This window comes from Carassius gibelio, chromosome B16 (genome assembly GCF_023724105.1).
Source record: "Carassius gibelio isolate Cgi1373 ecotype wild population from Czech Republic chromosome B16, carGib1.2-hapl.c, whole genome shotgun sequence".
In the NCBI taxonomy this organism is placed as follows: Eukaryota; Metazoa; Chordata; class Actinopteri; order Cypriniformes; family Cyprinidae; genus Carassius; species Carassius gibelio.
The window spans coordinates 10,634,327-10,646,917 of record NC_068411.1 but is presented as its reverse complement, the minus strand read 5'-3'; the positions used below and the strand labels follow the sequence as shown (position 1 = coordinate 10,646,917).

At 42.3% G+C, this 12,591-nt stretch overlaps 1 protein-coding gene across 1 annotated transcript in view; it reads right to left on the bottom strand.

Moving 5' to 3' along the window:
* LOC127974302 (aromatic-L-amino-acid decarboxylase) overlaps positions 1-11,989 on the bottom strand; it is a 34,335-nt gene extending 22,346 nt beyond the window's left edge. The window contains exons 1-4 of the mRNA XM_052577482.1: positions 11,843-11,989; positions 9,981-10,189; positions 8,375-8,488; positions 7,620-7,739 (exon numbers count right to left, since the gene is read on the bottom strand). Of these exons, the coding sequence (XP_052433442.1) occupies positions 7,620-7,739; positions 8,375-8,488; positions 9,981-10,181 (435 nt within the window). The 5' untranslated portion in view covers positions 10,182-10,189; positions 11,843-11,989. The remainder of the gene's footprint in view (positions 1-7,619; positions 7,740-8,374; positions 8,489-9,980; positions 10,190-11,842) is intronic.
* Between the last annotated feature and the right edge of the window lie 602 nt (positions 11,990-12,591).

The window sequence follows — 12,591 nt, the reverse complement described above, 5'->3', positions numbered from 1 at the left end:
TGACTCCATTGTAATATAACCGTCTCTCTCTCTCTCTCTCTCTCTCTCTTTCTCGCTCTCTCTCTCACACACGTAGACACACACACATGATTTGCAAAACTCTGCATTTGAACAGTCAATAGCAAATACTTAAACCAATAATAAAACATACTTACAGTAACTGATTCAGAAGCTCCAGCTCCCTTTTAGTCAGTCACTCTTGAAGTCAAGTCAGTGACCAACAAATTGGGATTTCACTTCGATAGACCAATGCACTGAAGAACCTGCATGAGGGCGGTCATGATCCAGAAAATTCTGAAAGAGCTCTGAACTGCTGCTGACCTCGCTCTCCTAGCGATGAAAGTCACTGCAAGTTCTCTGGGTTGTGAGATGTCCACACTTGTGGTCCAAGAGTGCAATCTCTGTCTGTTTTTGGTTCATATGAGGGATGCAGACAAAGGTTGATTCCGTAATGCCCCTTTGTCCCAGACTGACCTCTTCTGCGACACAGTTGAGAACCTGGCCCAGCAGTTCTGTCCAACTTTCTGCAAGGTGGGCAGCTGCTGCCTCCATCCGTCCACTGGTCGCAGTGTCCATCCCTGCTCCTGCGCCACATCTGCAATTGCCTCTAGCAAGTGGTGCCATGGAGCTGGGAGTAAGCAGGCCAACCCACCTGTCAAACCTGGTGGTGAATGGAAGAGCAAGAGCCCCCAGGACGGGTGACCCAGAGAGAGAGGAAGCTGCTTTTGGGGGATGGTGAAGGCACCTCTCCCTCCCAGGAGGAGGGTCCGGTGGAGAATCTGGAAATCTTGATGAGATTTTTTCTATCTCCGTTGTGGGTAAAGCTGTCGTTCCATTGGTCCCGCCTAGCAGTGATCAACCTGAAGGACACATAACTTTCATGTGTTTATCCTTCCGTGCCACAGACCATTTCTGCGGTTCGCGTTCTAGGGCCGTGCATATCAGTATAGAGTTCTGCCCTTCAGTGTCACGGTTCATGAATTCACTTTCTCTCTCTCGTCTAGCGTGCTGTTGTGTGTGTGTCTGTGGGCGTGGTCACTGATCAGCGATGATCAGCTGCGCCAGCTGGTTTCAATTGTTTGTTCCCTTTATAAGTTCAGTAACCTGTGTTTCATGTTGTCAGATTGTTGTTTCTCCCCGGTGTGCTCCCGTACCTGTTCCCGTGTCTTTAGTTCCTTCCTGGAGTCTTCTTGTTGTCGTCGTTTGTTCCTGGATCTTCACTCAGCACTGGATTACCGAGCACCGTCAGGAGGATATTTCACGCACCGGGATTCGAGGGATCATCACTGGACTGAGCACCACCATCTGTTGTCCACAGAAGTCCCTGCGTCACCATTCCACCAGCTTTGTGTCCGCCCGCCTGTGTTTCCTGTGATACTTCATCTTTATCTGACTCTTGTGCTGTTTATCAATAAATACGCTTGGATATACATCCTGTTTCTGTCATACGTAACAGAACGATCTGACCAATTATGGATGTAGCAGGCGTTACCACGTGGGACGAGTTTGCGTCTCGAAGCATCGCTAGAATGGACACCCAAGAGGAGTACATCTCTCTCACAGGGAGGGCGGTCCAAGTGCTTGTGACGCAGGTGTCCGAGCTCACCCAGCAGATACAACAGCTACGAGTTTCCACTGTGCCAACCACACCGCCAACTCCGCCCCCTCTTCCAGAGCCGCAGCCGCGGCGAGAACCGAGACTGCCGACACCAGAAGGTTATTCAGGTGAACTAGAATTTTGCAGAGCTTTTCTGACCCGATGTTCTATGCGCTTTGCATTACAGCCTCAGACGTTTAACCAAGAGCGATCCAAGGTGGCGTTTGTGCTGACGCTAGTGACAAGGTCACGGTTCAGTGTCGGAATATTCCATCCAGTTCTGCACCCTGGCTGCAGAGTGCTGATGGAACGAGGAGGCGCAGTGGGACAGATTCCTTCATGGGTTGGCTGACCGTATTCAGAGGGAAATTTATATGCTGGACCTTCCCACTAGTCTCAATGGACTTATCAAATTAGCACTTCGAGTGGATGCTGAGCAGAATGGGCCATTTCCAACAAGACCATCCAGTTCGCGGCATGGAGACCAGACGTTCGGAGTACCTGGATACGGTCAGTCCCCCATACGAACCGGAGTCCATGCAGGTGGGTAGAGCTCGGCTTTCACGGGAGGCAAAGGAATGGCGGAGATCCAAAAGACTGTGCCTTTACTGCGGGAGGGTGGGCCACTTCATCAACTCATGCCCGTTAAAAGATCAAGCCTGGTAGTAACTATGAGGCTACTATCGGGTGGGATCTCCACCGAGAAGACCTCATCCTCACCATCATCATCTACTCTCCTTCCGGTAAGACTAAGGTGGGCAACCAACACTCATGACACCCAGGGCTTATCGGATTCGGGGGCAGAAGGTAATTTTATGGATTTAGAACTGGCTCACCACCTCAACATTCCTACCAGCCCCCTCACGTACAAGATAACTGTCAATGCTCTAAATGGACAACAGCTTCCCAGTATTTCACATGCCACTGAACCCATTACCCTCTTCATGTCTGGCAACCACACCGAGACTATAACATTCCTCCTCATGAACTCTCCCCTGGCACCTATCGTTCTTGGTCATCCTTGGTTCACTCAGCACAATCCTAGAGTCTATTGGGGGCACCATTCTGTATCTGTGTGGAGTAATACTTGTCATGAGTCATATTTAGTGTCTGCGTGTTCATCTGTACCTGTGTCTGTTTTTCAGGAGGAGACAGTGAATTTATCTAACGTGCCCGAAGAGTACCAAGACCTGAGAGAAGTGTTCAGTAAGTCTCGTGCTGCTTCTCTCCCTCCACATCGTCCCTATGACTGTGCCATAGACTTAGTACCAGGTGAGTCTCCGCCTAAGGGCAAATTATATTCACTTTCTGTTCCAGAGAGGGAGGCTATGGAGAAATATATTTCTGATTCTCTAGCATCCAAATTCATTAGACGTTCCTCATCTCCAGCGGGGGAAGAAGGATGGGTCTCTGCGACTGTGCATTGACTATCGAGTGTTGAACAACATCACAGTAAAGAATACTTATCCTTTGCCGTTGATGTCTTCAGCTTTCGAACGATTGCAGGGAGCATCCATCTTCACAAAATTGGATTTACGTAACGCTTATCATTTGGTTCACATAAGGAAGGGAGATGAATGGAAGACCGCATTTAATACCCCCAGAGGGCAGTTTGAATACTTTGTTATGCCCTTCGGGCAATCCAACTCGCCTGCAGTCTTCCAAGCACTTGTCAATGATGTGCTGAGAGATATGGTTGATCAATTCATATATGTTTACCTGGATGACATATTGATCTTTTCCTCTTCTCCCCAGGAACACGTTCAGCACATCAGACGAGTGCTTCAGAGGTTGCTAGAGAATGGGCTTTTTGTCAAGGCGGAGAAATGCGTTTTTCATGCACAGTCCGTCCCCTTTTTAGGGTACATCGTCTCGTCTGAGGGAGTGTGTATGGATCCTGACAAGGTTAAGGCTGTGATAGATTGGCCAAGTCCAGATTCCCGTAAGGCCCTACAGAGGTTTCTGGGATTCACCAATTTTTATCTACGTTTTATTCGTAACTTCAACCAACTAGTCGCTCCTCTGACCGCCTTGACCTCCCCCAGAACGACGTTCAGGTGGTCCGATACAGTGGAAGCTGTATTTGCCAAACTTAAGAGCCGCTTCGTTTCGGCTCCCATCCTCGTTGCCCCTGATCCATCAAGTCAAGTTAGCACTGGAGGAATGGCGGCACTGGTTAGAAGGGTCAGGGGTACCTTTTATCATTTGGACCGATCACAAGAACCTAGAATACATTAGAACTGCTAAAAGACTCAACTTTAGGCAGGCTCGGTGGGCACTTTTTTCAGTCGTTTTGACTTTTCTCTTTCGTACCGCCCGGGTTCCAAAAACATCAAACCCGATTCTTTATCTCGTATTTTTGACCATTCCGAACTCCCGTCCACTCCTGAGTGTATTTTACCCGAGACATTAGTGGTATCCACTCTCAGATGGGAGGTCGAATTGAAGGTCATGAAGGCCTTAGAAGGGGTTACGCCTCTGCCCGATTGCCCATGGCTCGTGACATCCATAGTTTTGTTTTGGCTTGCTCTGTTTGTGCCACTGGTAAGACGTCCAACCGACCCCCTGATGGGTTACTCCAACCGCTGTCAGTCCCTTCGAGACCCTGGTCCCACATCGCGCTAGATTTTGTTACCGTTCCATCTCTAATAAGCTTGCTCCCAAATTCATTGGCCCGTTTCCTGTCACCAAGATCATTAGTCCGGTGGCAGTCTGCCTCAAACTTCCTCCTACGTACAGGAGAATTCATCCCGCCTTCCATGTATCAAAGATTAAACCCGTGTTTTGGGCACCTATTAATCCGCCTGTCCCAGTTCCTCCCCCGCCGCGTCTCGTAGATGGGGAACCCTGCTTATTTGGTTAGTCGCATTCTGGACTCGAGAAGGAGGAGACGCGGATTTCAGTACCTGGTGGACTGGGAGGGTTACGGTCCGGAGGAGAGAAGTTGGGTTCCTGCTAGAGACATTCTGGATCACTCTCTGATCGGTGATTACAATCGTCAGGTAAGTCCGCCAGGGAACGCCAGGAGGCGTTCTTAGGGGAGGGGGTACTGTCACTGTTCATGAATTCACTCTCTCTCTCTCGTCTAGCGTGCTGTTGTGTGTGTGTCTGTGGCCGTGGTCACTGATCAGCGATGAGCAGCAGCGCCAGCTGGTTTCAATTGTTTGTTCCCTTTTTAAGTTCAGTAACCTGTGTTTCATGTTGTCAGATCATTGTTTCTCCCAGGTGTGCTCCCGTACCTGTTCCCGTGTCTTTAATTCCTGCTGGAGTTTCCTTGTTGTCGTCGTTTGTTCCTGGATCTTCACTCAGCACTGGATTACCGAGCACCGTCACAAAGATATTTCACGCACCGGGATTTGAGGGATCATCACTGGACTGAGCACCACCATCTGTTGTCCACCGAAGTCCCTGCGTCACCATTCCACCAGCCTTGTGTCCGCCCGCCCGCCCGCCCGCCCGCCCGCCCGCCCGCCTGTGTTTCCTGTGATACTTCATCTTTAACTGACTCTTGTGCTGTTTATCAATAAATACGCCTTGCATTTACATCCTGTTTCTGTCACACGCAACATTCGGTCTGTCCCTGTTTCCCTAGTCTTCACGAAGTTCCGGGAGGTGGCTCTGGGTCCCCTCAGAGAGTTAGGTGTTTACTTCCTTAACTATTTTGATGATTGGCATATTCTAGCTGTTATTCTTTTACTTATTTCAGCGGTGCGAACACAGGGACTTGGTGCTCTGGCACCTCAGCCTGTTGGTTCTTAGGGTCAACTGGGAAAAGAGCAAACTCTTGATGCAGAAGATCTCTTTTCATTGTATGGAAATGGATATGGTCAAACAGACAGCACAGTGGAAGGTGCACAGTCGGTGCTAGCCTGCTTGAATACACTACTCAAGGGCAGGACAGCGTTCCCACTGAAACACTTTCAGGAATCCTGGGGCATATGTCGGCTGCAGCGGCACTTACACCGCTTGGCCTGTTACATATGAGACCGCTCCAGTACTGGTTTTATGGCCGAGTTCCAAGGTGGGCATGGAAATGTGGCACTCACCGGGTCCGAGTTACACTGGCCTGTTGCCAAGACTTAACCCATGTGGTCAGATCTTACAATCCTCCAGGTAGGGGTGCCCCTAGAATAGATCTCCAGGCATGCTGTGGTTTACACAGATACCTCCACCACTTGCTGGGGGACCACGTACAACGGGGCATGCAGTCTCAGGGGTTTGGACAGGTCCGCAGCTGTGTTGGCACATCAGTTGCCTAGAGTGGTTAGCAGAGAGCCCTGCCTTGAACCGGTCTCAAAGGGCACTTATGAGGCAACCATGTGCTGGTCCACATGGACAACACAGCGACCATTGCATACATCAACCGACAAGGTGATTCTCACTCCCATTACAAAACTCCTTAGGGAAGGATATGGCTTCCAAAGCCTTCCTTTTCCAAGTGAAACAGGCACATTTTCCCAGTGTTATCCAATCTCACTCAGTGAGCTAGTGCTTTGACAATTGTGAGTGGAACTACTTGTTCTGAGCCCCGGCCTACACCAAATGGGGATGCAGCTCGCACAGGGCACTGGAAAATGCACCACCCATGGTGCTTTGATAGGGACCCCTATTCATCAGTCACCAATGTGATGTCGAGAGTGACCAACTGAAAGGGAACATCTCAGTTACGTATGGTAACCCTCGTTCCCTGAAGGAGGGAACGGAGATGTCATGTCCTGTCACCATGGTTGCTGTAACACCACTGAGTGGGCAGGGACACCGGCTCGGCTCCTCAGCAAAAACCTGTTATCCATTGCACCTGCTGCCTTATTATACTCACGCTGTGATAAGCAGCTGGATGCAATAGTTGCATGCCAGTGTACAGTGGCTCTTTTAGTTTGCACTTTAAGTAGATTTGTTTATTGAAGTCTTTCAGGGAACGAGGGTTACCATACATAACCAAGATGATTGTCGAAGCAAAGTCAGAATTACCTCCTATCTCCTAGTTTCATGAAACGGTCATCCATAAAATGAGTTGCTGTTCTGTTATAAGTAATCTTAAAGAGCCAGTAACATGAAAATTCTAAGCTTCCATTTATAAGTCCTGTACAACAGGTTTAAATCCATGCAAGGTTAAAAAACATTGTCATTTTGTCAAAATATCATTTTAAAATTATCTCAATTCTCAGAGATCCCCAAAGCTGTTCAAAAGATTCAGTTTCCTTAAACCCCACCTTTCGGTAGCATACTGCGTTCTGATTGGTCAACTAACATAAGCACGTACATAACCAAACTGAGCACACAACTTCACGGTAAACAATGGGTTAGCATTAACATATAGTGCTATTGCGACATACTGATAAGACGCTCGGGAGAAAACAAACACATAACTTCATAATCATACTTACAGGTTGTGATTCGGAGATGCGGAGATGCTTGCTCCTTAATTAAGAAGCCTGATGGACAGCTACATCATACACTGTAATACAGGTCATTTTTGATTTCCCATCTGTGTGGCTCTATAAATATTCCTAAATGCATCTACTTTCGGAAGGCCAAAAAAAGGGATTTTGCCTTCACCTAGAAACACACAGCATCTCCCTGACATGGCTGCTTCAACACTTAACTGAGGTTACTGAAGCCACACCTTCTTTCTTTGCGTGTACATTCGGGAGGCATTTTGCAAATAATTCCACATTGTGAGGTAAACATGTGGAGGTGTGTTTGAATGAGCTGTTTTAGGGGGGCGTGGCAGAGTCTTAAATTTGATAAAGAATATCTTCTTTAATTTGAGACTTCGGTCTTTGCAACTTTACAGATCTTTTTTATGCACCAAGAGCTTGTAAAACTCCAAAGAGAAAGGAAAAATTGAAATCGCATCATATGAACCCTTTAAATTTGCAGCAGCTAGAACATGTAAGAAAGCATCTAAAATTCAAATTTAGATCTACACTTGGTTGAAAACGCTGTATAAGTAATACCATGTAAATCTCTATTTAAACTTGAAATACTAGCAGATAAAATATTTTCCTTATTATATTACCTGGATGACCCCTCCCCCTCTGCCCTCTGTACCAGCTAAGAAATCCTCTGGTAACTTCAGCATCTTCCCCAGCCAGTCCAGCATCACTGTCTCCAGCTCTGTACAGGCAGGACTCGCTGCCTACAGAAATAAATAAATGTATTTATTGATAAATAAAATCTCGAATTCGTATGCAAGATGAGCTCTTCAGTTGTCATGGATGGTGGATGGATGCAAAAGCAGACGGATGCAGAAATAACATACCAACAGGTGGCTAAATGGATGGATGGGAAAGTAGATAGATGCAGAATTAACAGTCAGATAGGTTGCTAAATGGATGGATGGAAAAGCAGATAGATGTATAATTAACAGACTGACAGGTGGCTAACTTGATGGATGGATAGACAGATGGCAGATGAATGATGTATGGATGGAAATGCAGATGAATCTTGGATTGATAAACGAATGGATAAATGGAAAATCATATGGTTGGATGAATGGATAGAAGGAAAACAGAAGCATGCTGAATGGATGATGGAAAAGCAGACTGGTGGATGATTGATGGACAGACAGAGAACTAAATGGATAAATGCAAAAAATGGACAGACAGACAGGTTTCTAAATTAATGGATGGGTGGTTGGATGGACAAACAGACTATCAGGTACCTAAATAGAAGGATGGATAAATGAATAGATGGTTCAAAATCTGGACAGACAGATGGCTTATTAGATGGATAGATAGGTATGTTCAGAGACAGACAGAGAGAGAGACATACCCAAGAGAATCCAATGCAGCCAATGGCCCCACACAGCATATCAGCCAGCATTGCAGGAAAAGAGTGGGCAGTAGGAAAGTATGCATAAAAGTATGGGCTGTGCCAGTGTGTTACCTGAAACATATAGAAACATTCAATTAAAATTTGTCTTCATTGTTCATGAAAAACACCAAAAGCACTTAAAACCATTTTCTACAGTAATACACAATTTTCAAGCAAAAGAGCCACCTAAGACTATGAACTGTGATCTGTCAGATTTAGCTTCGTTGTTCTATTTTTGTTCAGCTTTGCTCTTTTGAACAGGGATTATGACTTCAGTAATAGTGACATCAGGTTTTTTTTGGCTTTTAAAGGTTAGATTAAATTATGAAGGCTAAATAAAAATAATCTTTGTGTTTAGCAGAGGAGAGAGCTTGAGGCACTGTGTGTCTGTGTCTCTCTTGAAGGATTTTCCTATCGTGAGTCATTCATTAGCCCAAGCTCACACTTTTAAACAACCATTAAAACAAGACTTCTGAAAGGGAAAATTTATCTAATTGGACACAGTGGGAAGGTTAACACCTTCAACTGAATTAAAGTGTTTGTTTTTTCCTCTGAGCTAAGCAATGAAGGGGTGGGGGAGGATTTTCTCTGACTCCAGGTCAGAGTTTAATGATTCATTTCCTAACTATCAGCTTCTCAAACCCTCAAAAGGTGGACTTTGAATATTTCTGATGAGAGAAAACCTTGAGGGTCTCTTGATGTGGTCACCTGTTAGTAAAACAAAGTATCTTTATCTGCACAAGATAAATCATACAAATTTATGAATATTTGCCTTGATGTTACATCATCCTTGAAATAATGTATAACCACATAATCATATCAGTTAACTGCTTGCAGTTTAAATTATTGGCATAATATCATTACGTGCAATATACACAACATAAGATACATTCTAACAAAAGCTTGCTTTATAGAATTTTTTTTTTCTAAATTACTATAATAAATGTAAACCATCAAAGACAAAGATTAAAAAGACAGATTCAACTAGATTTCACAAGAGCTCTACTGTCTATAACCAGAAAGTCTTGTGATAAAGTCACCAAATGTGTTTTCTGTTTAGTTTGTGGACCAATTCTCACTATTAACTATCAACTAAAACTTTTACCTCAATAAACTCTTTATTTACTGCTTATAAATATTTAGGTAGCTGTTAAGTTTAGGTATGGGGTAGGATTAATGGATCTAAAATATAGTCATGCAGAATAAAGCATTAATACATTCTAATAAAAAAGTAATAAACCGCCAATATGCTAGTAATATGCATACTAATAAGCAAAAAGTTAACTACTAAAGTGTTAGTGAACATAAAGCCATACTACAATACTGTATATTCAGCTACTGTACACTGTAAAATAAATGCAGATTTAATAAATTTATATAATGTATTGAGTAGTTTATTTATACATTTTGTATTATATATTTTATATATTATCATTCAAAAATAGATTTCATAGAGCTCAAGTCATTAAAAATCTTTTCACACAAGATCTGAGATCTGAAATCCACTGTATGTAATGACAGTAAAGTAAAGGAATTGTATCATAGCTGGTCAGCACTGACTCACCCCTGGCATGATCACCCTCTCTATGTCTTTGACCACATCCTCATAGCTCTCTGCCTCCTGCGGGGCTTCCTCTGGAATCAGTGACCTGAGATATCCAGGTTCCACATCAGGGTAAACCTGTCTCTTCTCAATGTTCTCTATATAATCGGCCACATAGTCCACCATCTCCTTCCCACGTCTCCGGAACTCTGCAGCATCCATGTTTTTGACTGAAACAGATGTAGAATCTCTCAGTGTGGAGAATAAAAGACAAACCGATGTACGTTTTTAAAAAAGAGAGGTGTAATTATATTAGTGTTATGAGTGTTTTCAGGGTCAACATGACTCTCAGTATCTTAACAGGAAAATAACAGCCAGAGGCCACATGTTCAGGACACGAAATGTAATTGTAGAAAATACTCAACCATACATTACTGTCAGTGATTATTTGTTTTTTTAATTTTTTTATTTTAAGAATTCTCAAAGAATAATAAACAGATAATACCACAGCATATAATTATTATTTTAGTACTACATAATACTATTAAAGTTTAATTAATATGTTGAATTAGCTTTTTTTATTATTAATTTAAATATTTTCTGTTTCATTTAAATTCATTATTATTATTATTGTTATTATGGTATTTATGCTTTTGTATTTTTTATTGTTTTTAAAAAAAAAATTTGAAAATGAATACAAAAACTGTATGTCACCTCACCACAGTAACAATATTCTGCTGATAAAAACATCACAGGTTGCCAAATACATACTTTAAAAATTAACAAATGATAGTTTATCATTGACATGAACTTTACCATCAAAAGTGTTATTAATATACTGGTACAGCTAATTCACATTTATTCTACTGATTTAATTAATTGCACTGATTCTCCTCACAGGACACATGTACTAGGTAAATCTGACCTTAAGTTAGAATTTGTTAGAGCAAATGTATTAAAAAGAGACTGTACCAATCAAATCATTGTTCTAAACGAGCTTTGTCAGCAGGGTTGGTGACAGTGGCTACTACTAATTATTTGTATGCCTGTTATCTCTTCACACTAATCCACATAATACAAATGGATTGAGATGTGTGTGTGTGTCAGTTTGGAGGTGTGTGTGTGTGTGTGTGTGTGTGTGTGTGCGTGTGTGTGTGTGTGTGTGTGATGACTCATCTAGAAGGTAACTGGGCTTTTTGATCACGTACCAGTAAGTACTATAAGACTTGTTAATCTTTACACATGCTCACAAACAAGCAAACATAGATTTAGTATCTAAGGACAAAGCATGAACATATTAATAACCTGCAAAATGTAATGTATTTTTGTACTTTGTAAACACTTTTAATATAGAATTAGGATAGGCATATTAGGAAAGCTTCTCAATACATACAAACCAGCAAATGATAAATAAAGCATTTAATGAATCAATTATTGTCCTAATGTTCCTAATGAGAATTTTATGGAATAAAATCCATATAAAGTATTATATGACTATTATCAGTCAGATTTTAATTCGAAAAGCCTCCGAAAGCATATGGTTTATCAAGATATGATATCTTTATGACATGTCACATTGTACTGAAGCAGGTGCTGTAAAAATAGATTAAAAGCTAAAGTCTGCTGACATTTGACTTGTTACAGTGACTTTGTGTTTTTATTTTATTTTATCTTTTTTACTCAATATAACAATAATAAATCTATATATTTTAATATGAAATCAAATGTAGAAAAAGAAAGTAAAGACAATCCACTTTAGCAGTTACAAAATCCCATAATAGTCCTCTATTTGGACCTTGTACCTGGACTGTGTTCTAAAACCTCAACGATTGTTACGCTCATAATATCTCTCTTTTTCCTCTAATTGCTTTCATTGTACTTACAGTGTCAGGCAAACAGAAGAGTCCTCTCTCGCGTAGGTCCTTACACGCTTTCTGTTTGTTTCAAACACATATATAAAAACACGTATACACACACAGAGTAAAGCAGAGTGATGTGGAACAGCAGGGAAGCCTGGGGGTTTATCAGCCCTGCCACTGTTCAGACGGCCAATCAGAACGAGCCTTTCATTCAGAGCAACACACACAGGCAGGGCATAAGGAGTTAATGAGAACCTGTTCACTTTCCACAAACATTAAAACAACTACAAAACAACACACACACACACACACACACACACACACACAAATTGTCTCACCCTGAATAATAATTTTATAACTAATGGCATATAGCACCTGAAAAATAGTTGAAATGTATGAACTCAGATTATCCTTAGTCACCGCCTATGTTATTTCTTAGACATCTTATTTTTTATGAAACTGTAATTTTGCAGTTATTAAGGACATCTGAAGTGCCTTTGTACAGTTTACAGCCATTTCACATTCAAATGACTCAACAATATACCAATAATATATTGTATTATGGAATAAATGTGTTTTCTTGTAAACTTAGTCATTAGATCTGTATTAGATCACAGGTTTCCCTCTCACATCTTGGTTGAATTAGCTCTGGAACCAAAGTCTATAGAACAGAAACAGGCTATTTGGGTGAAAACCTATCCACAAAAGCCATTTTCTGAATACATCCAACAATATTAGCCGAAAAAAATAAAAAAATAAAAATAAAATAAATA